At 45.5% G+C, this 26,705-nt stretch overlaps 2 protein-coding genes across 8 annotated transcripts in view; one reads left to right on the top strand and one right to left on the bottom strand.

Annotated features, from left to right (window-relative positions):
- Positions 1–26,705, bottom strand: part of LOC142818109 (uncharacterized) — a 495,850-nt gene that overhangs the window by 154,452 nt on the left and 314,693 nt on the right. The window lies entirely within an intron of this gene.
- LOC119173543 (uncharacterized) overlaps positions 1–26,705 on the top strand; it is a 699,991-nt gene that overhangs the window by 111,433 nt on the left and 561,853 nt on the right. Inside the window, exon 4 of one of the 3 annotated variants that reach the window (XM_075896447.1) lies at positions 26,395–26,582. The exons of the other annotated variants lie outside the window; for them this stretch is intronic. Within the exon in view, the coding sequence (XP_075752562.1) occupies positions 26,395–26,582 (188 nt within the window). The remainder of the gene's footprint in view (positions 1–26,394; positions 26,583–26,705) is intronic. 3 annotated transcript variants of the gene reach the window in all.

Consider the following 26,705-nt stretch of genomic DNA (forward strand, 5'->3'; position numbering starts at 1 on the left):
CTGAAACGTTTGCCAGGGGTGCAACAGCTGAAATAGAATTCGGACCGATTTTAGGAGTAGCAAAATATTATTTTGGAGCACTAAACCCAAATTTGGAGCAGGTCTTAAGAAAACAAACATTTATTTTAATCACAAAAGACAGAATTTATAGCAGCTTGAGAAAAAATCTTGGATTTAGAAAAAAATATAAATGCAAGCAATTCAACATTCCCTAAATCACACATGATGAATATGAGCACTGCTATTTCAACAAAAGTTACTTTCTTTTATCACCCCACTCAGTAAACAATAATGAGGTCTACATTAGAAGTCACCACGCCTGTCAAATTGCTTGACACAGTCTGAGGATTCAAATGTGGATCCCCCAAGATGGTGACCATAAGATTCGTAAAACCAGAAAAAAAAAGTGAAACTGTTTGACATTTTAAGGCTGCAGAGATGTCATATTGTACTCCAAATCAATATGCCAGTAACTTTTTAGACGTGAGTGAGCATATTAGTACTCACAGTTATGTGGGGCGTACACGCATCAGTCATTGAACAAACAGTGTTGTGTCTCAAGGGTGCTACTAAAAGCCCCTTTTAAATCCTATAACGCTTTTCTGCAAGTCACTCGTGTACTGTTTCAAGGTGGCTTAAGCGATGTTTCTAACAAGACCAAGGAATCTTCGATCCACAACCCCCCCCCCCCCCCTATCCTACTTTTTTTTCATGAAAGGGTTAAGTTGAGGGCACAATTTCTCGGCTTGCATGCAAGGTGCGTTTGACCAGATTAATTAATAATGACACGTGCTTGTTGGCCGGGTAATGGCACCGGACATTTATTTATTTATTTATTTTATTTTCCTCAAGGGTCCCTAACAGAAGGGACATTACATGAGGGGTGGGCATACAAGAAGAGGGGGGGGGGGGCGGTAACAGGTACATTTGTTTGAGGACTCTGGATGAAAACATTTTTCAGTGACAAAACGTACCACTTAAAAGGTTTCGAAACATTGCCAAGTACACAAAATATACATACATGCCGTACTAGGGAGATGACACTAGAAACCATTATACAAGAAATAGCATGGCAGGTCACAGTTCAGTTAGCTATTACAGTTCAGTGATGATTGTCAGGGAATTTTTAAAGGCTTCTGCATCCTGAATGCTAACAATGGTTTCCGGTAGGGCGTTCCATTCCTTAGCTGTCCGAATGAAGAAAGATTCTGCAAATGTGGTAGTTTTGGGACGAGGGTAATCTACTTGCATAGTGTTGCAACAACGATCAGAGAAATGGGGGCGTTGGGTGACGTAAATGCTGGATGGGGATGCGTGATAGAATTTGTGGAATAATGCGAGCCGCGCAGTTTTTCGGCGTTGACTAAGGGGAATGAATGCGGCACGTTTCTTTAAGTCTGTTACACTGGTGAACGATAAGTAACCGGAAAAGGCGAATCTGGCAGCGCGGTTTTGGATGGCTTCTAGGTTTTGGATGAGATAATGCTGGTGTGGGTCCCAAATTGCTGCGGCGTACTCCAGTTTGGGGCGTATTATTGTGGTGAAAGCTAATTTTTTTAAGTGGCTGGGAGCAAACTTCAGGGTTCTTTGGATATAACCTAAAGATCTACGAGCTGTTGAAATGACGTGATTGATGTGGAGGGTCCATGATAGATAACTTGAGATATGTATTCCAAGGTATTTATACGAGCTAGTCAGTTGTAGAAAACTGTTATGTAGGGTGTAGTTGTACACTAACGGATTAGTACGTCTGTGAAAAAACACTGATCTACATTTGGAAATGTTTAAACTCATCTGCCACTTGTGGCACCAATTTTGAACGGCTGTTAGGTCTGTTTGTAAAGCTATTTGATCTTCATGACTAGAGATTGTTGCGTAAATAACGCAATCGTCGGCGAATAATCTTATATTGTTAGTAATACAGTGTGGAAGGTTGTTGATGTAAATCAGGAAAAGCAGGAGGCCAAGTACTGTCCCCTGGGGAACACCGGAGAGGACGGGAGAGATTTGAGACCTGGCTGTTTTTAAGACGACGAACTGTTTTCTGTCAGTGAGAAAATTATTAATCCAGGACAAGACGAATGGGTCGAGGTTAAGCAAAGAAAGTTTGGTCATAAGGCGGTGGTGAAGAACTTTATCGAAAGCCTTTTCAATGTCAAGAAATATGGCGTCAGTTTGGATGTTCTGGTCAAGATTTGTGTGGAAGTCATGGATGAAGGCAGCAAGTTGTGTTTCGCACGACAGGCCTTTACAAAAACAATGTTGGGAAAGGTGAATGAAGTTGTGCTGTTCGAGGTGTTTAATGATGTTGGTAAATAAAATGTGCTCCATAATTTTGGATGGGACACTTGTAAGCGATATGGGCCGGTAGTTATATGGGGATGCTTTGTTGCCATTTTTGAACAATGGAGTGATTTTACCGAGTTTCCAATCACTCGGTACCTGTCCCTGTGAAAGTGATTGAGAGAAGAGCAGCTGAAATGCTGCGCTAATTATCAATTGTGTATTCTTTAATATTTTGCTGTTGATGTTATCAGTTCCACTTGCAGTTGAGAGTTTCATTTTTCTAATTACGTTACTTATTGCATTTGCAGATATTTCAATAGGTGACATTGGCTCGCTTATAATAGACTCAAGGGTCTCTCCGCAGTTGGCAAAAAAGCTATGTTCACGAGTGAAAACAAAACAAAAGGCATGGTTTAAGGCATTCGCCGAATCTACGTCACTGAGCGGTTTGTCATTAGTACCGGATAAGGTTATCGGCAAGATGTTTCTTGAGTTTATTGTTTGCCAGAATTTTTTAGGGTTATTTTTGAGCATGTCTGGTAGTGTGGTTCGAAAAAAATCGCGTTTCGCGTTTTGAATGTTAATCGAGAGGCATCGTACGGAGTCGGAATATTCTTTCCATAGGGACGGTTGGTTCTGTTTTTTGGAACGTCTGAACAGGCGTTTTTTCCGGAATATCAGTTTTTTAATCACGTTGTTAAACCAAGGGGCGGATGTTTTGTTTTTAATTTTTATTCTTGGAATATATGCATCAGTTAGTTGGTTGAGTTTTTTGACTAGCAACTTTCAATTATTTTCTATGGTGCGCTTGTTGAATCCCTGCTCGTACGAAATGTAAAATTGTTCAAGTTCGCTGTTAATCTTTTCATAATTGCCACGACCATAGAGTTTTATCTGCTTTGGTGTAGGCTTTCTTTCTGGAAAAGTAAAACTGAAAGAGGCAAAAATAATTTTGTGATCACTTATTTCTTTAAGGTAATGGAGAGAATGCAGGCTACTTAGATCCCACATTAGAATAAGGTCTAATATATTAGATCTGTGTAATGTTTCTCTGGTGGCATGAGTTATTACTTGTGTTAGTTGGTAGTTATCTAAACAGGCTAGGAATTCGCCGCATTCACCGCTGCGAAGGGAAACGTTGTTTGACCACTTTATGGACGGATAATTGAATTCCCCGCAAATTATGAACTTTGCACGGGGATACATTTCGTTCTGTTTGTCGAGGGTGTCGTTAAAGTTGATGTTAAAGTTGGGCTCTGATTTTGGGGGGGGGGGGGCGGTAACAGACACCTAGTATAATCAGCCCATGGGAACTTTCGCAAGCTACCCAAAGGGCTTCCAGTGGACTGGTAATGCTAATAACGAAGTGACGGATTGTATGTTTAACAGCGATAAGCACGCCACCATCTCGACCGGATAAACGGTCCTGGCAATGCAATGCGAAATTGGTTAGATATGAAAGAACTTCAGAATCTTTGATGGGAGGTGAAAGCCATGTTTCTGTCAACATCACGACGTCACAATCAGATGATTCAATTATGGTACATATTTCGTCGCGTTTTGGCATGATACTTCTTATGTTTGTGTAGAGAATAGAAAAGCTGACGTCATTTGCATGTTTGGCGGGGTGATTCTGGGTATGGCGAGAGGGTGAGGCAACTGGCGATACATTTACTGGGATGTGAAATTGCTAGCTGCCACGTGGAAAAATTTCTTTGACTTCTTTTCGGGTTGCATCATCGTGGTACGATTTTTTCCCGATAACTACCTTCTTGTAACGAAGCTTGAAAGGGCCGCCGTGCTCACGTGGAAGCGTAGAAGCTCTCTCTGGGCAGTGCGGGTAGCGAAACAATAATCCTGACCTACACTGTACGGCGTAGTTTTTAGTTTGAAGCCGTTAGATAAGATTGCTTCTTTTATTTTGAACTGGGAGAAATTAATAATTATTGGGCGCGGTTTTCTGGTTGACGTTTTCCAGTTCTGTGCGCTCTTTCGATATCGTTCGGCACAAGGTTAATTTTGATGTGCTTCTTGCAAATGTCAGCAACAAACCCTTCACTGTCTGCCCAAGTTTCTTCTTTTTCGGGGATTCCATGAAAAAGAAGATTGCATCGACGCGACCTATTTTCGGCATCGTTCAGCCTGCCTTCCATATTGGAGAGCAGGATTGTTGTGTCGGTTGATGATTTTGTTGAAGTTCCTACGCTGGAAAGAAGTTCCGGGATAGATGCACACAATTCTTCAGATTTTGTGATACGAGTTGCAAGGTCTGTTAATGTTACTTCGGTTGCTGTTAGTCGTTCATTTATCGTTTTCAGTTCGGAAAGAATTTGAGCCTGGCCTTCATCTAGTTTTGTTAGAAGTGCTTGGATAGTTTGGTCGGTTTGACTGTTTGCGCTACGCGTGGTAGGGCCTGGATTAAGCTCTACGTCACCTGATAACAGTAGCAGTTTTAGGACAATGTTCGCACATGTAAAGATATTCATAACAAAACACAAGAAATACTGTGGGCATGGCAGTTGCACCAAAAAACGGTTGCTAGTTTTTTTTGCATAAAGGGAGTCGGGCGAACGTACCTGCACAATAAATGCGAAGTGCGTGAAGGGATACCGCATGTTGGCACAACTGTCAAGCCCACGAAGTGTCGGCTGCGGAGTGCTGTCTTTTATGCCCGGTTGGGCAGCTGATGTCGCTGAGGGTGGCGATGTTGAAAATTCTAGGAGTACGGTGAGGGGGTCGATGCAGGGGCCATCTTTCGGTGCTGGATGGAATGGTGCTGGAGCATCATACAGGAGAATGGGGCGTTGTCCGGATTGGTTGCTGCCGACAGCGTCGAAGGGCTCGACGCGGCATGCAGCAGCGAGCACCAGCACAATAAATGTAAAGGGCGTGAAGGGATACCGCATGTCGGCACAACTGTCAAGCCCACGAAGTGTCGGCTGCGGAGCGCAGTCTTTTATGCCCGGTTGGGCAGCTGATGTCGCTGAGGGTGGCGCTGTTGAAAATTTTAGGAGTACGGTGAGGGGGTCGATGCAGGGGCCATCTTTTGGTGCTGGATGGAACGGTGCTGGAGCATCATGCAGGAGAATGGGGCGCTGTCCGGATTGGTTGCTGCCGACAGCGTCGAAGGGCTCGACACGGCATGCAGCAGTGAGCACCTGTACAATAAACGCGAAGGGCTTGAAGGGATACCACATGTCGGCACAACTGTCAAGCCCACCTATAAGCCCACATCTATCGCATGTGGCGTTGCTATGGTTACTAACGTGGTCAAGGCACGAACTAAAGCTGTAAGCGTACAAACTCGACGTGCTGAGAGTTTGTACACACTCAGCTTTAGTTTCTTATGCTTCCTAACCAGCTATGGCCGCGCTTTCTGACTAAAAAATTATATTTCCCGCAAAATGTTGCTGGCTACGGCAACACATTTTTGTCTTGAAGTTGCGTCGTCCCGCCGTGATCAGCGTACTGATGGGTGCGCGGCGTTGTTATTTCATCTGGTCGATCGTGTTTCGCGAGCGTCTTGGCCTAATGAGCAGCTATTTTACACTGCAGGTTAGAGTTAGAGCCTTCCCGAAGACATGGAAGACGCAAAGTACAGGTGGCCAAAGTGGCATCCATTTCTAGCTAAAATTAGAGAAATTGAGAAAATTTTGAGGCTGGACGAGTATTTTGGCCCAGTACGGCGCAATATCGGCGAAGTTAATCATTTTGGCACAGCGTGGCACGCAAATTAAGAACTTTATCAAATTGGCAGAATCGGCGCAGCTGTTGCACCCCTGCATTTGAGCATCACATAGCATATTTCAAAATATCTTTTTCGTATTTTACAACATTAGCTCGATGAAAATTTTCAAACCTTTGTCTTCTAGGTTTAGGGTACTCACAGAAGACAAAATACTTCATTTTTATTGAGAAGAAGTTATGCAAGACCCAGCAGACGCCTTCAATATATCATACATGACTTCGTTTGGCAGGGAATCTCAGTGAAATCTGCACGAAAATTTTTTTGTTTGTTTTCTCCGTTCCCAAGTATGATGTCGCGGTAAGAGAGGTATTTTGGCATTGTTAAATTACAGTTATTAATATGAAAACAATCGTTTAGCTATTTAGGGCCTGTTTAAAAAATGGAAGTGTACTTGAATTTATGACAGAACTGCCACTGGAAATAAAGTTTCAGCTTTTAGACTTGAGGCTAACGTTTTACTTAAACAGGGGTGAAACAGCTGAAACTAAAATGGAAGCAGTTTTTGGAGCAGCAAAATTTCATTTTTGGAGCATAGCTTTGCTTTGGAGCAGTTAGCGCCATTTAATATGTTGTCCTGTGAGCTTGAAAGTACCAATTTTTAGCAACGTGGGGGTACCATTCGTATTTTAATTGGCTTATAGTGCACATTACAGTCAAACAGATTTTAAATGAAGTTTTTGAGCAGATTAACGCTAGCCATCAACTCCACTAACTTTTAAATACCACGAGACCTATTTAGCCCTCATAACATGTGAAATGACATTTACAAAGATTTTGTAGAAAGCAAGGTTCCCCAGAAACATAAAAAAACGCATTACATTCAAAAAGAAATTCAAAAACTGTGATTGCACAAGAATCTTAGTGACGTAACAGTTGCCATTTGCTTAAAGAAAAGCCTTACATGATGGCGCCAATAGCTTTTAACAGACAACAAAAGCGCACTTCACTGCCGTTCGCGGCCACCTCGTGCAGGACCACCTTGATGAGTGCAGCGCGAGAGCCAAGAAACCTCACCGCATCGACTATCCCGTAAAGCGCGTGCGTATGACTCGTGCGTATAAGCGAATAATGCTGATAACGCCTCTCCACATGAGCAAACACGCGTAAATATTAAAGCACAAGTTGGCCAGTTCTATATTATTTTATTGGTGATCACCGTCGATGAAGAACTCCCGATAATACATCGACTTGCGATTGCTGCCCGCACCACTCTGTGACTCGCGTAATGTGCTCGCATAGCGCAGGTAAAAAAAATCTCTTTTTACGCAAACAAACCACTGAACATAGAGAGGCTGGTTTTATTGCAAAAAATTGGCCCCGTACCTGCGTCTAATCTGGAAATGTCGTCGAAAGACGATAGTCTTGCGTGTGAAGAGAGCGAACAAAACATTTACTTGATGTTCTGCGCAAGAAAATCGGTGAATGGTACTCCGGAGACGCTGCGTTAAAGTGCCTCGAGCGTGGAGTGGAGGCGAACGAGTGCATTAAGGCACGTCACACACGAGACATGAATGCCATCTGGCAGTATTATTTTTTAAAACAAAGCGCGTGGCCCTGAGACGGGCGTGCGCACCCGTCTCAGAGGTGATAAGGTGTAGAACGCAAGGCGACGGGTAGGGGCCACCCCCATGTCTTCTCAGCAAAGCGTTGGAAACACTCGCTTTTTCGTGCAAGCGTTACATGGCAGCGTGATAAGCGCTACGGTCCTTAGAATTACTTCTGTAAAAAGACGAACGTGCAGAATATATACGTGTTGTTATGGTGCTTCAGATATGTGCAATAATTGCTTTTTATTTGACAATCGCACACGTAGGAACGCTGATTCTTGAGCAACATTAGTGGGCGCTGCGGATGGGGTCGGCCATTCGTAGTATCGGCTGGTGCTGTTTAGAATACCCGGTTCGTGGTAATAGTGAACAAACAGACAAATGTACAGACAGACAGACAGACAGACAGACAGACCGAAGTTTTTGCGTCGAATGTCCCCAAGAAAGACTATCGTCTTTAAAAAAAGGAAAGAAAGAAAACTAAGTCGTACTGCCGCTGACCGAAACACTGATCGAGATAAGCCTAAAGCTCGTGTAGCCCAGGGCTGGCACGCATGCAGTGACGCCTCTTTGAACGCTCGTTGCCAGTTTTGCCTACAAAATAGAGCAGTGGCAAATCACCATTCATGAAAACCGTGCCAAGTGGTCGCCGAAGCGTAATGAGACACGAATGAAACAGCGAGGTGTCCGTTAATATCGTTTAGAATGGTTTGAGTGCACGTTTTGTCACCGCGGATAAATGCGATGAGAACTAGCTTGTCTAAATAAATTAGTAGCTAATGGGTGTAAACCGGGAATGAGTTGCACGCGTTCTGCCGCTCACGGAACCCATTTTGAGAACCCATTTGCACGTGGCGTAGCATCCGCGTGACTCGTCAGATGCAGGGAAATGACTCCATGTTAACTGCTACTCGCTCACGGCACACACGTACTTGTAGGTGACCACACGCAACAGCGTCGACATGAAAGCCACAGTGGCCGCAGAAACGCACTACGATCAACAAAGAACTGGAAAGTCAACACCGCTACGCTTGCCACCCGACTCGGTCGTTTTCGCTAGACGACAGTAGCGAAAACGACCAGCACCAGAACACACAGCCTAGCTAGTATAAGCGGCACGCTTGATTCACGGCAGCACACTTTTCTGGGGTAACGCATATTTGCAAAAGTTTAGAGATCATATATGAAGGCACCATGGAAGCCTTTGTCACCAGAAAAGGGGCAAGTGAAAGAGAAAAGCACACAATAGGGTGCATCTTATTAGTCAAACTCGCTCTTTTTTACCCACTGAAGCTGAAGTTGGCATCAAAATTTTAGCTTTCGAAGTTGTTTCACAGCAGTTCGGCGCAATTTTCTTGATTTTTATGCTTTCGAAGCAGCTTGGCGCAAGAAAACGGAAAATTATGAAAAATGCACAATATTCGCAGCTGTCCACACCCCTGCCCAAAGCATGTGTGTTGACAGTACAGGCCCAGGTAGCAAAAGCTTATTTTCTCTTACATATATTATTCCAAAGTGATCACAGATGGATTGGCTGCATCTTTGGTGCAGGAGGCTGTGTGCAAGTCATGTGGACACACGGTACAAAGCAGAGTTCATGCTCAGATTCAGAGGTTGCAAACAACAGGGTTTTCAGATTATGTGATCACTAGATCCTGCGAGAACTTCAGTTGGAAGTGCCGCTTGTGCTTGTCGTTGAGTGTTTCTTTACTTTGTGTGTGTGTTATTTGCGGACAAAGCTTGTCAGTAAAGTGGTGAGATGGATCAAACATTTCAGCAAATGCGAAGTCTGTGAGAAAGATCATGAAAGCCACTTCAGCCTCCTGCCCTATGTTCCCAACATGGCGGAAAATAAAGAGTGCATCCAGACATAATGCGGCAGTAATTTGCACGGCTCTCACGAAGCTGGGCAGCATTTGCACACTTGCTAAGCTCAGGGCCAAATGCAAAACCAAAAATAAAGGTGAACGTGATCTGAAACACCGTAGCTCCTTCATTCCTTGTGTTACAGGAGTAGTGTACTTGCCAATCGTGGGCACAGGTCCCACTAAATATACACGCAAGCGAAATCCACAGTCGCCACCATGTCGAAAACAGACATGACGAATTCGAATCACAACATACCGCTGTGCCTTGGTAAGCCCTATACAAGGTTATACGAAACATCGTTGTGTCTGGTAGTCTCGTCAGTGGCAGTGTGGGAATAATGAGTCACGTTCAAAAGGACACAGACTACAAGCCGCTACGCTTATGGATAAAGTTTCCCACCGGTGTGGGCTCACCAGTGCTGCTGAAAGGGCGGCGTTTTTGGGAAAGTCATCTCAACATCCGCGTCAAATGGGTTCCAATCTAACTCATTTATACCGGGTGCCACTTAAAGGACGAAAAAAACTCAGCTACACAACCGTCAGGCGCAAACAATTTTCTATCGGCCAGGCGAGAGCAATCGCCATCCACAAGTCCCAAGGAGGCACTTACAATGAGGTGGTTGTCGATTATTCAAAGTTGCAGAACCATAAGCTTGAGTACGTAACTCTCAGCAGGGTAACCGCCTTTGACGGTTTATATCTGACGAACAAAAATATGACCATCGCTCATATCACATCCAGCATATCCCTGATTGTGCCCTTGCCGACGAATTCAGGAAACTCGACCAGCATTGTCTCCAAACCATCGACGCCGAGTGCAACCATATGCTGGCCGCCTACTTCGTCACAGTCGGCTGTGTCAATGTGCGCTCCTTGGGTACACACAACACACAATGCAGACGTGGCTAGTGATTTCATTTTAACGAATACTACGGCACTGTGTTTCACTGATACTTGGATGGATCCAAACTACCCATGCAATGTGGATGAGTATTGCTGCATCAGCGCTGCAAAATGGTTGTTGGTGTCGCCAGATACGTCAAACGGGAAGTGCAAGTGGAGGCCGTCTTTCTGGTCCAACAGGTGTACGAGTGTGGAGAAGTTTGTGCCATACGACTAGGCAATGTGGTGATTGCGTGCGTGGACATCGCGCCGGAAACATGCATGACGTGGGATGCTGGCCTCATCATAAAAGAGAGCTGCAGTCCGGCATAAGGTTTCAAACCTTACTTGTTGTCGTAGATTTGAACGAAATTGTTTGGGTTTGCAAAAAACTTCCGGACATCTACAAACACAACCTGGTTTGGAGATGGCAACTCCATTAAATGCCATTTCAACAAACCATAGCACTTGCACAGATTTAGCTTTTCATTCTCACGACACCATTAACGAAGTGAAATATTGCAGTTGCCCTTTCACCGAACATAAGCCAATGCTTGATGCGGTTGGCCGCAAGAGGTCTCCAGAAGAACAAGCCATACAATTGCTAGATATATAACGCAAGACACACGACAGAATGAGACAATTTACGAATACAAGTGTTAGCCTACGCGCAGTTCATAATACAGGACCATATGACTATATCACTGCACAATATTTTCGTGAAGTTGTTCTAAATGTGCTGTTAAATGGACCGAAAAGTTGTACCATTACTATAGATACGTCGCACTTGCGCGCGCACGCCATTGTGTGCGTGTATGCGTGGTGTGTATGTGTGTATAACAAGACATATCAGTAAGCATGCACTTGGCAGTTGATTGGTGCACTAGGGACTGGGCTTCACTATCACGTTCAGCTGTTTAAGGCGAAGCTAGCGCGTCCCCCAATTTTTACGCCTGTGATTGCGGTCACATTCCTCGTTTCTGCCGTAAACCCTAGTAAAACGAGTGTCACGTTTAAGACATGCGTATACGCGATTTTTCCACTGAGGTCTCTTATCAAAGTCAACGTCATTCGTCACCTCCACACCGGGCTTCATCTCCGCCCGCATCGAGTGCACCACAAAACAGCCGGAATGGCAGACGCCACTCACCTTCGCCCTTTCGCCCCTCGTCCTCCTTATTTAGGCCAGCCTCGTTCTCCACTGACATCAATTTGGAAAACTGAGTGGTGCAGTTTATAGAGAAAGAAGTGGATTTAAATTTAGGACTGATATTTCTCTATCAGGCCCGTGCATCATGGTTTTTGTGACAGTAGAAGGAGTGTACGTCGATACTCTATAGCACTGCACGTCCCCGGGCCGGCCCGAGGGCCGGGTCGGGGCGGGTAAGGCATTGTTGCATTGAGCCCGGGCTGGGCTGGGGCCCATGAGCTTCGGGCTCGGGTCGGGTCAGGGCCTGAGTTAGGCCCGTATTAGGCCCGGGTCTCATATACAGGTTATTTGAAGAACTAGGTCCAATTTTTTTTTTAAAAACTACAAAATGGAGGCATCTGCATTTTACCTGCGGTGTTCCCTTTGGCAGAAGGCATCTTCTAATGCGTACAAATAATAATTGCGGCAATAATTAGAGAAATAAAACAATTTACTCAGCTATAAATTTAAAACAATTACCTTTGCATTGATGGTGTTTTCGAAGTAAATGTCATATGCGCTGTTTGGTGCATTGGTTTTGGTTTCGCCAGCTAAATTACCAGCATTTCATTATTCAGCAGTGATTACCACTTGCCGCCATTCCGAAACTTCAATATTGCTGTAAACTATTCGTAGAAAAAACTTTAATTCCTCCATTTGATTGGATCAGCTATCGAGTCTGGTTAATAGATACATGGTTTAATTTCTATATTTACTGCCGCAATTATTGTTTTTACATATCTGAAGATGCATTCGGCCAAAGTAATGGGAATACCGTAAATAGAACGCAGATGCTTCCTTTTTTGTAAATTTCAAATAATATTAGACCCTTTTTTTAAAACACCCTGTATATCAATATAGTGGCATGTCTATGCTGTTTGGCTTTGTTTTTTGTAGGGTTTAACATCCCGAAGCAGCCTTGGTTACGTAAGATGCCGTCGCTGAGGGCTCCGGCTAATTTAGACCAGCTGGGGTGCATTAGAATGCACTGAAATGGGAAAATACATGGCGTGTGGCATTTGGCTCCGTCGGTATGCTGCAAGTTTTTTCAAGAAACACGTAGTATCTGCTTTCACTATCATTTGCATACCATAAAAAAAAATTGCCAGGTGGTACTGCTGCAACAGTAACGGTACACTGCCAATGTCACAATAGTGTATACAGTATATGCACGCTGCCAACTAGGAAACATTTTCGAGCATGCAGATATACTCGCATGCTCGCCAAGAGCCTCTACGCCTGCGTACTATCCAGACTCTTCAACGCGATTTGTGATTCATGAATAACTCAGGAGCTGTTGATGTACTTTATCTGTGAGATGCGAAGTGACACCTATGACAGGCGCGCCAATCGATGAAATTGTTGCCTATTTTTTGGGCAAGCAAGGCAGTTGAAAATAATTAGCACTTGATAACTAAGCAAAAATGCTAGGGATTTATCTGGAATGTCCATCATATAGGATAAGTTCTTGCTTATTTTTTACGGACACCTTGTTTTCCGTTATTCGACAGTTATTCATAAGCATTCTCATATGTCGACGCGCGAGTGTTCTCATGACGCTTAAACACTTGCAAGCATTCCTGCGGGAGCAGTAAGAGCTCTATATAAGGAAGCTCATGATTATGATTTTGATTTGCTGCAGTACACCTTTAAGCAGGAGGGCGGTGGTGTATAGGCACGGGTGCATTGGCGCCTTTTACCGGATAAATGTGCGATGGCTCGTGCAGCACCCGGAGTGCAGGAATTTTGCATCCCTTCAAACGTCTTCCCCCAATTTCTGCCGCCTGTTGAAAATTACCGGATAATAAAGACTCATCAAAACTGGAAACATCAGCCACTACTCCTGTGAAGTAAAAAAATTATGTATACAGGTTGCACGTGCTTAGTTTACCTCTCCTAGGTGTCTGCAGAGGACAAACGTGCTTGCGTCGCACAGTTTCGCAAGCTGCATGGTTGCAAGGAAACTATGCGCCATCATAACAAACGTGAACTGAGTTAAATACGACGTGCCGTACTCGCGATTGTTGATACGTAGTTTTCTCATTAGTTCGAATATTCTGGGATCAACGTCTGCTAATTATGCCCGTATGTCACTTGTATATCAAAGCTGATTTTATAGATTAACACTTTTACACTAACTGGGTCTGTTTTTTATGCAAACATGCAATAAAAAGCTCATTCTATTTGTGCCAAACGTGATTCTTCTTATTTAAAATCAGTCAGCTTAAGCTTCGCCTCTTCAGAAAAATAAAAAAAATAAAAAGAGTAACAATAGTTTATGGCTAAATTGGCCAAGCGACCAGCAGACCTGGAAAAAGGCACGAGTGCATTGCGCATGCTTGTAAAGCGGGAAAATAGGGCTTTCGCTGCAACCCTCCTTCTCTCGATTTTTCGTGCTTTCCCTTATTTGGAGACCTCACCAGTGACGTTATTAAAGAAATTTTCTGTTCATTATCTGTTTTTAGTCGGATGATCCGAAACCGCCAGTGGTAAAAGCGGCTCTTCCACTGCCGGGAGTGAATAGATGGGAGGTATAGGGAGTTTCCGCCTCGTGGTAGTACTCTCAGAATTATCTTAAGCGTGTTCTTCAATTGCATGCGGTAATAAATGACGCTTGCAGCAGGGTTGTCACATTTACGCGATGAAGCGGGCTTGCATACAATTTAGTAGACTCAAACTACACATGTGTGCCATTTTGTTTCCGATTTATGGGTGTAGTAAATTTTGTAGTCATTTTCTGAAATGAAAAAAAAAAGTTCTTGTGGTTAGCAGTGCGTATATATTGCTTATTATTAAATCCCCGTCAAAACTGTGAGTAATAATCTAAATTTCCTCGCATGGTTTTATGAGGCTTCGGAGCACTTCGAGGAGCACGGTTTAGCCACCCAAATCAGTTACAACTTGAGAGATTAACGACTCATACTTCGGTGTGGCCTAACAACAGCAGCCACTGGCTCCCCTTCGATCAAATCAGGAATTCCGCAAGAAAAGCTACTACGCAGCTGTCAAACCACTCTCGATTCTTCTTGGGACGTTCCGGAACCTCGCCGCTACCATCGTATCTTGAATCTGCGGGAAAAAACGGTTTTTTGTTCACCGAAAATCAACTGTGGATAACACGTGTATCCACCATATGGGGGCTGCCATGTTGACAGGGGACTTTAGCACCTGCCCCTTCGAGCTCAAAGATTGAACGAAAAGGCAAAAGATCACAACAAATATTAGTAACATTATTGAATCACGCAGAAGGACGATTTCGGGCTCAGAGCTCAGTCTTACCAGTTTCTGACCGGCGAAAACAAACCCACAAGAAATTTTTCCCACCTTATGACCATATGGGGGCCGCCATCTTGTGTGGGACCAAACCACTTTGAGGACAACGAGTCATATCTCGGCTTTTACACACCCCAGGATGACAAATCAGGTCTCAATTGAATCGTCCAAATCCGGAGATAGCCGTAGAAGAAACCGCGAGCATCCAATTCAACTAAAAGCGTCAAAAGAGACTTATTCAGAAAACACACTCAGTGTTGCCGGACTGCTGTCACTGATTGAGCTGGGTTTGGCGAAACAGCTTCCACAGCAAATTAACCCACCGGAACTGCTCCCCAACCACTCAGCCAATAAGCACAGATTATTCCAACTGCGGGAGCGGGAGCAGCCGCGTCAACAGCACGGGTAAGTGAGCTCTGCACATATCTACCTATAACTTTAGCAATTTTGGTCCTAGGAGGGTCAGAGTGGCGTCTATTTGTTCGTGAAGACACAAGGAGTTCAACCGCTACAAATACTGCTATTACAAACGAAAATTTCAAAATTTAGGAGCGGAAAACAGTGTGAATCTGTGAAAACAATAACAGTCGGACAAAAGAAAATACCCGTGAGTTGATAGAACTGCATTAGGAGCCCTAAGGTGAGGCCTCACCGGTAACCACCGCCGGCAACGCACTCCCTCACCAGAGCAAGATTGGCCACCCTGGTGCAGTATCTGGACACTACCTCCCACATGGATACGCCAAATAACTCACGGCCCTCAGTCGTCAGCAGCTGCGAAGCAACAGACTACGGCGGCGGTCAGACCTGCAACGCTGCAGAGGGTGCTAAGAATCTCTGGACTACAGGCCGCCATTGGAACCTGAACTTGGCAACGTTTAACGCTAGAACCTTATCTAACGAGTGAAGTCTAGCTGTACTATTCGAGGAGCTAGAAGGTGTTAAATGGGATATAATAGGGCTCAGTGAGGCTAGGAGGACAGATGGGGCCTATATGGTGCTACAGAAGAGACACGTCTTTTGCTACCGGGGCTTGGCAGACAGAAGAGAACTGGGAGTGGGGTTCCTAATTCACAGAAACATAGCTGGCAATATAGAGGAATATTATAGCATCAATAAAAGGGTGGTAAGCATTGTAATTAAACTGAATAAAAGACACAAGATGAATATAGTACAGGCTTACGTGCCTACATCCCACAATGATGACCCTTCACTTGAAAGCTTCTAGGAAGACGTGGAATCGGGAATGAGTAAGGTAAAAACACAGAATACAGAATAGTGATGGGAATAGTGATGGGCGACTTTAATGCAAAGGTAGGGAAGAAGCAGGCTGGAGACCAGGCAGTAGGAGATTATGGCATCGGCACTAGAAACACCAGAGGAGAGGTACTAGTAGAATTCGCAGAACACAATAATTTACGGATTTTTAATACCTTCTACCGAAAACGAGAACACCGCAAGTTGACATGAAGGAGCCCTAATGGCGAAAATAAGAACGAAATAGACTTTATAATGACTACACATCCAGGAATCGTGCAGGATGTGGAAGTGGTTGGCAAGGTACGATGCAGTGATCATAGAATGGTACGGTCTTGAATTCGCCTAGACTTGAAGAAGGAACGACAGAAACTGATACGCAAGAAGCCAATCAATGAGCTAGCACTAAGAGGGAAAGTACAGGAATTCAGAGTGTCACTGCAGAACAGGTACTCGGCCCTTAGTGAGGAAACCAACCTTAACGTAGATATACAATGAATGATAATCTGACGAGTACCATTACGGAGTGTGCAGTGGAAGTTGGAGGCAGGGTAGTTAGACAGGACACTGGCAAGCTTTCCCAGGAAACAAAGAACCTAATTAAGAAGCGTCAAATCATGAAAGTGTCAAGTACAACAGACGAAATAGAACTGGCAGAGCTTTCGAAGTTGATTAATAGACGTAAAGTATGCGATGTAAGAAGGTATAACATGGAGAGAATTGAACACGCTCTGAAAAACGGAGGAAGCTTCAAAGCAGCGAAGAGGAAACATGGGATAGGCAAAAGTCGGATGTATGCAGTAAGGGACAAAGAAGGCAATATAACTACCAATATGGATAGGATAGTTAAAATAGCGGAGGAGATTTACAGAAATCTGTACAGTAACCGCGACAACCACGACCTTAATACGATAAGAACTAGCAGTAACCCAGATGACACCCCAGCAGTAATGATAGAAGAAGTCAGAAAAGCTTTGGAGAGCATGCAAAGAGGCAAAGCTGCTGGTGAGGATCAGGTAACATCAGATCTGCTGAAAGATGGAGGACGATTGTGTTAGAAAAACTAGCCATCCTGTTTACGAGGTGTCTAATGACGGGAAGGGTACCAGAGTCTTGGAAGAACGCTTACATCATCTTAATACATAACAAAGGAGATGACAAGGACTTGAAGAATTACAGGCTGATCAGCTTGCTCTCTGTAGTGTACAAGCTATTTACAAAGGTAATTGCTAACAGAGCAAAGACAACATTAGAATTCAATCAACCAAAAGAAAAAGCAGGATTTCGAACAGGCTACTCAACAATTGACCACATTCATACTATCAATCAGGTAATAGAGCAATGCTCAGAGTATAACCAACCACTATACATAGCCTTCATAGATTACTAGAAGGCGTTTGATTCAGTAGAAATATCAGTCGTCATGCAGACTCTTCGGAATCAGGGCGTAGATGAAGTATATATAAACATTCTGGAAGAAATCTACAGGGGATCAACTGCTACCATAGTGCTTCATAAAGAAAGCAACAGAACACCAATCAAGAAGGGTGTAAGACAGGGGGACACAATCTCCCCAATGCTATTTACCGCGTGCTTACAGGAGGTTTTCAGAAGCCTAGAACTGGAACAGTTAGGGATAAGAGTTAATGGAGAATACCTTAGTAACCGGCGCTTCGCCGATGACATTGCATTGCTGAGTAACTCAGGCGACGAATTGCAACTCATGATTACGGAGTTACACAAGGAGAGCAGAAAGGTGGGTCTTAAAATTAATCTCCAGAAAACGAAAGTAATGTACAACAACCTCGGAAAAGAACAGCGCTTTGAGATAGGTAATAGTGCATTTGAAGTTGTAAAAGACTATGGATACTTAGGGCAGGTAATAACCGCAGAGCCTAACCACGAGATTGAAGTAACTAGAAAAATAAGATTGGGGTGGAGCACATTCGGCAAGCACTCTCAAATTATGACAGGTAGATTGCCATTATCCCTTAAGAGGAAGGTATATAACAGCTGCATCTTGCCGGTACTTAGCTACGAAGCAGAAACCTGGAGACTCACAAAGAGGGTTCAGCTTAAATTGAGGACGACGCAGCGAGCAATGGAAAGAAAATTGGTAGGTGTAACCTTGAGAGAGAAGAAGAGAGCGGAGTGGATTAGGGGACAAACGGGGGTTAAGGATATCATAGTTCATTTTATTTATGTATTTATTTAATACATACTGCGGACACTAAGTGGTCCAGACAGGAAGGGCACGTCACGCATACCATAGGCGTAATGACATACATCATACAAAAACACACTTTGTTTTACACGCTACAATACACTTCGTTATGTATGGCAAGGTACGATGCCATACATAACGGTTGAAATAAAGAAGAGGAAATGGACATGGGCCGGGCATGTAGCACGTAGACAGGATAACCGCTGGTCATTAAGAGTAACTAACTGGATTCCTAGAGAAGGAAAGCGGGTCAGGGGGAGACAGAAGGTTAGGTGGGCAAATGAAATTAAGAAGTTTGCCGGTATAAATTGGCAGCAGCAAGCACAGGAACGATTAACTGGCGGAGCATGGGAGAGGCCTTTGTCCTGCAGTGGACGTAGCCAGGCTGATGATGATGACGATGATGATGATGATCAATAAGAGCAGTTACAGGTAAACCATCAACGAGAATTGTAAGAAGGTTGCACCGCTGGTCGGGAGTAATCAGAGGATTTGCAGTCCGAGTCGTGTATGCAGCGTCACCTCCAGGGGCTGCACCGGCTAGTTTTCCGAGCGACGGTAATAGGGAGACCGAGAACGGCGGGATTGGGGCGAGCGGGACTGACGACGCACGGGCGATGGCGAGCGGCTGGTCCGACGTTCTGAATTATGCTCTGCACCTGGCTCAGCACGGTAGGACGGGGCATAAGGTGCACGTTCAGAGCGAGGCCGCCAATCATAGAAGCTAAATTGAGTTGATGAGGTCCAACGGCAGCGGCAATGGCGAGCGATGTGTCCTATCCGATGGCACGTGAAACATATGGGTTGATCATCATGAATGCGCCATTCAGCTGGGTTTCGTCGTGGCGCGAACGTGCGGTTCGGAGTGGCAGCCGCAACGACTGGAGCCGAGCTGGAAGTAGCAGGGGCATTTTGATGAGGTGGCGAAATGCCCATATTCGCGATCTCTTGGTGAACCACGGCCTGTATCATTGAGACAGCATCAAGTTTGTGTCCTGGCGCGCTGACGCTAGACATAGCGGGTGCCATAGCCTCGAGTTCCCGACGGACAATTCTGGTGACGTTTTCTGGCACTGGTGATTGGTGTAGTGTGGGCAAATCTTCGCAAGAGGACGTAGCCGCCGTGTTGGGAAGGCGGTCAAATCGGTGAACTATGCGCCTACTTTTTGCCTGTTCGAAGCGACGACATGCTTCGAAGACCGACTCCACCATCGAGCAGTCCTTGCACAGAATAAAATTGAAGGCGTCATCCGCAATTCCTTTCAGGATGTGTCCGACTTTGTCCTCGTCGAGCATGTCCTTGTTGACCTTGCGGAACAAAGCCAACACGTCCTGGATGTACGCGATGTACGGCTTTGTGGATGTCTGGGCACGAGTCGCAAGCTCTTTCTTTGCGGCCACTCGACGTCTGATGGGTTTCCCAAATAGACAGCGCAATTTCTGCTTACAGACGTCCCAGCTAGTCAACTCCCCGTGATGTGTGTCGTACCAGAGTTTTGCCGTGCCATGCAAGTAGAAGATGATGTTCGCCAACATAAGCGTCGGATGCCAATGGTTGCTGCTGCTGACGCGCTCATAGAGAACCAGCCAGTCATCGACGTCTATTCCACTTGTGCCGTTGAATGGGCCTGGGTCACGAGGTTGCACCACAACGATCGGCTGCGGGGCTGACGGATCTTGTTGACATTGAGTAGCCTGGTCAGTCATCGTGGTAGCTGCAATGCGCCGTCCGCTGCGAAGATCCAGCTTGTTGGGCTGTATAGCGAGTGGTACCCCGCACCTTCCACCAATGATGTTACGGGGAATAAAGTATACACTGGCGAGCAAATGCGTACAACGCTGCTGCAGTCCGAGCACGTTCACGTTCAGCACTTCGTCGTCGTCATCCTCAGGCATCTACTTAGCCCGTGACAATATATATATCCTCAGCCTGTGAAGAGGACGACGTTTGGTTGGCTGGATACACAGGCTGGTTCAGCCATTACCACTTGACTTGTTGTGACCGCTCTCCTGTTTTATAAGAGAGTGCCGCTCTAAAACGCCTCATTTTAATTGGTGGAGGTACGGGGTAACGCATATTCCTGGAAGAGAGAAACCGTAGGTTGCTTTAAGTTGCTACGATGTCAACGGGCGACGATCAGCAGGCAGCCGCCTCAGCTCCGACTACTGCAGCTCCTGTCTGTCTCGGCTCCTTTCGGCAACGCGATCCGCCTAATTTCCGTGGATGACAAGGACGTGGAAAACTGGCTCTACGAATACGACCGGGTGAGCGAGCACAACAAGTGGGACGACTCGCACAAGCTCACTGTCGTCCAATTTTATTTGACCGACGCCGCCAGTTTGTGGTACCGTAATCAAGAGAGAGACCTCCCCACCTAGTCAGCCTTCCGTACGGCGTTTGCGGACTGGTTTGGCCGTCCTGCGCTTCGCAAACTACGGGTCAAACAGCGCTCGCGTACTAGGGCTCAGCAGAAGGGTGAGAATTACACCAGTTATATCGAAAATGTGGTCGACCTTTGCCGGCGTGTCAACTCGGCCATGTTACAAGCGGCTAAATACGCGGAAGAGTGTCGTCAGCTTGCCCGCTCCCTAACAAGTGCTGAACAGCAACGCCAGAAACACCACCGCGATAGCCCGACGCCTCCGGCTTCTTATGCATCCGATGACCTTGTGTGGCTTCGCATGCCTTCGACCAGCTCTGGTCTCTCAACGAAACTGATGTGCAAGTATACCGGCCCTTACTGTGCGGTTAAACAAACTTCACCCGTCAAATACATCATGGAGCCGCTTGAGCAACTGCATGATCGACGACGCCGTGGACGTGAAACCATCCACATAGACCGCCTAAACCCGTATTACGATCCCTTTATTGTCTCCTGCCCATGAGTCGCCAGGAAGGCTCTTTTCCGGGGGGTGGGGGAGGAATTGTAGTGAAGGAGATGAGTGCTACTCGGATAGGCAGGGGGTATTATTTATTTATTCAGTTAGTGAATACTGCCGACTTCTATGCCAAGTCGTAGGCAGGAGTGGGTGACAGATACACTTGTTTGGACATTTTCCAGGACTGGAAAACAACAGAAGCTTAAAACAGAAAAAAAGTGTTGGGGGAATATAGAAGAAAAACAGGGATTTACAAACATTGAAGTCAATGCAGTGCTTCAGAATGAGCAAGTTTTGTTGACAAAAAAAAGGCGAGAAAAACACATATTGACACAATCGACGAAGCATGATACAATTGAGCTAGCGCTGAACATAGGAAAGTAATACAACTCAGACACACACGGAAGAGACTAAATGCGGTGACAATGAAATAAAAGAAAGAAAGAAAAAAAGTTCAAATGATAGCTTGCAGATTTGCTATCGCCTTCATGAATGAAGCGACAGTTGTGGATGAAACAGTTTCATCGGGCAGGGCATTCCAACTACGTGCTGCTCGGGGAAAAAATGATTTTTGGAAAGCAGTGGTTCTGCATGAAAATTCCTGGACTCTCTTGCTGTGGTGTGACCGGGTTATTCGTGATTTCGACGGTAGAATATATTTAGTTTTATCGATTCCAAGGTTACTGTGATAGATCTGATAAAACAGTTTCAGTCTTTCACGGGAGCGCCTGCGTTCGAAGGGTTCCAAATCCGAACTTTCAAGGAGGGTCGAGGGGGATGTGTTTCTTGTATAAGCGTCGTGAACAAACCTTATGAATTTTCTTTGTACACGTTCCAGTTTTTTAATGTTTGCCAATGTATGAGGTTCCCACACAGGAGACGCGTATTCCAGTATGGGTCTCACGTAAATTTTGTACGCCAACGTTCTAATTTCTTTGGTAGATTTTCCAATGGTTCTGCGTAAGTATCCAAGTGCATTCATTGCCTTTTTTTGTGTGTACTCTATGTGCTCGTTCCACTTTAGGTCGGAGGTAATTATAACCCCTAAGTATTTGTAGCTGTTAACTAGAGATATACAGTTATTGTTGATGCAATAGGTAAAAAGAAAGGGACTTCTTTTGCGGGTAACTCTCATAGCGATGGTCTTTTTTGGGTTAATGCTCATCTGCCAAGTCGAACACCAAGAGAGCATCTTATCCAGGGATTTGTTTAGGGTGATCTGGTCGTTGGGGTCATTGATGACGTGGCACAGGATGCAGTCGTCTGCAAAAAGCCTGATTTTAACGGGTATGTCACAGACCATGTCATTAATAAATACTAAAAACAGAAGCGGGCCAAGGATGGAGCCTTGTGGTATACCGGATTGAACTGAAGTGGGGGTGGAGCTTGAGCCATCTACAGAGACACTTTGGTATCTATGGGAAAGGTATGCCCGAATCCATGTTAGTAAAGAATCGTTTTTCAGGATCGGTTTTAATTTTATAAGCAACTTGTGATGGGAGACTCGGTCGAATGCTTTTTCGAAATCAAGGAATATAATGTCAATTTGACTATGGCTATCTAGAGCACTAGCGAGGTCGTGAACTGTCTCAAGTAGTTGTGTGGTAGTCGATAGTCCTTTGCGGAAACCGTGTTGCCGGGGGTCAATTATGTTGTTTCGGTCAAGGAAGACGGAGATGTGTTTAAATACTATGTGTTCAAGGAATTTCGCACACGTACATAACAAAAAAATAGGCCTGTATGATGACACAAGTGACTTGTTTTCAGATTTAGGTATAGGATTGATTTTTGCGTATTTCCATTCACTCGGGACTTCGCCACTAGACAATGATTTGGAGAATATAAGTGTTAGATATTTCGAGCACCATTCCGCATAACGAACAAGAAATTCATTGGGTATAGCATCAGTTCTAGTGATTTTTCCGTATCAATGTTCAGCACCAACGACAACACACCTTCTTCAGAAACGCTAATGTTGTCTAAGGGATCTATGTCGTGTAATGATGAAAAAGAAGGGGTAATTCCGTTATCGTTTGTGAACACCGAACTGAAGTAGTCATTCAACGCCTCTGCGATTTCTGCACTGTCGACTACGTTTGTATCGTTTATGGAAAGACTGATCAAAGTTTTATTTTTTGGTGCGATATGACGCCAGAATTTCCCAGGCGATGAAAGAAGAAAGTTTGTTAAGGACACTTTCTGATAGTGGTTTTTGGCTTCTGAGATTACGTTTTTGAGTTGCACGCGCAGTGTTAGCATTTTATCTGTGCTGCTCTTTGAGGGGCGTCGTTTGTGCTGTTTTCTGGCTTTATTCAGCTTGCGACCTAACCGGATAATATCTTTTGTTGTCCAGGGGTTAGAATTTCGCAGTACTTTATCTTTGCATGGAACGAAGTTTTGTGTGCACGTGAACACTAACTCTTTAAAAAGGCGCCGTAGGTTATCTACTGAATGTTCAGCAGATTCATAAAGAGAAGTACTCAGAAAAGCTGTGTAACCGAGTTGGCACGGCCGCGATAGCGAGCGCAAGCTGTCGCTCCTACGTAAGCGTGACGTCACCCGCCTGGCCTACTTAAACTCGTCACTATAGGCAATAAAAGGGCTGTTCGACCCATGATATCGTCTCGTACACATAGTGGCAGCGGAAAACAGCCAGCATGACGACACCGCCTACGTTGCCGACACCGCCTGCATTGCCGACAACGCTCCTGCCGCCTCCGAAGCCCCTCGACACATCGCGAGACGCTTGGCTTGGGTGGAAGACCTGGAAAAGTGAGTTTGAACTGTTTTTCACGGCAACTCAGCTGAACAAGCAACCAAAAGAAGTGCAGGCGGCGACGCTTTTAGTGACCATTGGGGAAGAGGCTAGAAAAGTGTTCGCTTCGTTCAAGTTTGAGCCAGGAGAGGACACAACCGATGTAACCCTTATAATTAAAAAATTTGAAGACTTCTACCAGCCCGCGAAGAACCTCACTTACCACGAGTTTTGCTTCGGCTCCCGAGACCAAAAAGAGGACGAAAGTTTCAATGACTGGCTTGTCGAATTACGAACGCTAGCCCAACACTGCGATTTTGGAGACTTAGAAGAGCGCATGCTTCGTAGCCGCATCGTACTCGGTATCCGGGACAAGGGACTGCAAAAGAAGTTATTTTCTGAAAACCCCTCTTACCAAAGAGTAGTCGAAATCGGTCGCATCCAAGAGCAAGGCGAGGAGCAGTTTCGACAGATACGTGGCACCACTGAAGGCGCTGAAACTGCTGCCGTAAATGCGTTGGCCAGAGTAACAAAGCCATGTAACAAATGTGGCTACAAAGTTCACCGCGGCAGCCGCTGCCCAGCAACAGGAAAAGCGTGGAAGAAATGCGGAGGATTGAATCATTTCGCCCAAGCATGCTCGCAGTCATCCTTCTTGCACAGCGAAGAGGCAAAGCGCAGGGAAATACGAGAGCTACATGTTGACGAAAGGTCAGATTTTTTTCTGGAAGCTTTAACCGTGAACGCACTCGCTAGCGACCAGTGAACCGCGACAGTTTCCATTGAAGGCCGTCTGATGGTCTGCAAACTTGATACTGGGGCAAACTGTTGTGTGATTTTAAAGGAAGATGTTTTGTCGCTTCCGAGAAAGACTCGTGAAGCCTGCCGAGCCACGTTAACGAGTTTTTTTCGGCCACAAAACGACTGCGCAGTTTAAAGTAAAGTTGTCGCTATCTGTAAACGATAAACAGCACGATGAAACCTTCTTCGTCATAGAGCAAAACGTGCCGGTGACCCTCAGCGGAGCAGCAGCAGAAAGCCTTGGCTTGATTTATCGCGTTGATAGCGTCGAGACGCAGCAACTCTACCCGGCGGCTCAGCCCTTCACCGATGTTTTCACAGGATTGGGACAGCTGAAGAATTTTGAGTACGAAATGAAGCTCAAACCCGGCGCCGTCGGTGTTGTTGTGCCAGCCAGAAGGGTTCCGGTCGCCATTGAAGAAAAAGTAAAGGCCGAACTTCAACGCATGGAGGAGCACAACGTCATAACCAAGGTAACCGAACCAACAGAATGGTCAAGCTATATGGTAGCCGTAGTTAAAGGTGATAAAGTAAGAATTTGTCTCGACCCAACGGAGCTTAACAAAGCTATTCTGCGTGAACACTACCCTATGCCTGTTCTAGAAGAGGTCGCGCAACGACTAGCTGGAGCTAAATATTTTTCTACCTTGGACGCAACATCCGGGTTCTGGCAAATAAAACTTTCTGACAGCAGCTCCAGATTGTGCACAATGAGCACGCCCTACGGGCGCTATCGGTTTATCCGCATGCCTTTTGGAATTGCTTCCGCCCCGGAAATATTTCAAGCAGCCATGCACCGCCTATTGGAGGGCCTGTCTGGAGTAGCGGTTGTAATGGACGACATATTAGTTTAGGGCACAACGAAGGAAGAACATGACAACAACTTGACCGGGGTGCTTACACGCTGCCGTGAGCACAACCTCCGTCTGAACTCACAGAAATGTCTTTTTGCAGGAGCAAGTTCGCTACTTGGGACACGTTTTCACCACGCAAGGACTGAGCCTGGGACCCGATCGCGTCCAAGCCATTTTGGACATGCCAGCGCCAAGTAACAGTAAGGAATGGAAAGTCTTCCTCTGAACGATGAATTACGTGCAGCGCTTCATTCCTCGAATGTCTGTACTCACCGCACCACTTAGAACATTGCTGCGCAAAGAGATTGCCTGGGTCTGGACAGAAAAAGAGGAATGCAGCTTCAATGAGCTGCGCCAAGCCTTAGTAACAGCGCCAGTGCTTGCTTACTTCGATCCGAAAAAGCCAGTCACCCTCTCTGTTGACGCCAGCCACATGGGCGTTGGCGCCGTTCTGATACAAGACGGCCACCCTATCGCTTTCTCGTCTAGATCGCTCAGCGATGCTCAGACGCGGTACGCGCAGATTGAAAAGGAAGCTCTGGCGATTGTGCATGGCTGTGAAAAATTTCACGACCATATTTTCGGCCAATCTGAGGTTACGGTGGAAACCGACCATCGTCCGTTGGTGCCAATTTTCAGTAAACCACTTCACCAGTGCCCCCTTAGACTGCAACGAATGCGACTGACATTGCAGCGATACGCCATTATTCTACTGTAAAAGCCAGGAAAAGAGCAGTTTTTGGCTGATGCGCTCTCTCGTTTTCCAAGCAAGGCGTTATTGACGGAAGAAACCGAGCGCTTCAATGTTAACGTCATTGCCCTTGTTCCAGCTTCCGAGCGTCGCCTCGAGGAACTACGTGTGGCAACCGCCAAGGATCCTGCTCTGTCGGTCATCCGATCCTATGCAGAGACTGACTGGCCGGAAAACAAAGAGGACGTCCCAGCATGTGCCAGGCCACTTTGGGCATATCGAGAAGAGATGCATACACAAGATGGCCTCGTCTTTCGCAGCAACAAGGTAACCGTACCAAGCGCTAAGAGAGCTGAAATCCTTCGGCTTCTTCATCTGGCCCACTCGGGGGCGTAAGAGATGAAAATTCGGGCTAGGAGTGTCATATTTTGGCCATCCATGTCGAGTGAC

This window comes from Rhipicephalus microplus, chromosome 5 (genome assembly GCF_043290135.1).
Source record: "Rhipicephalus microplus isolate Deutch F79 chromosome 5, USDA_Rmic, whole genome shotgun sequence".
NCBI lineage: Eukaryota > Metazoa > Arthropoda > Arachnida > Ixodida > Ixodidae > Rhipicephalus > Rhipicephalus microplus.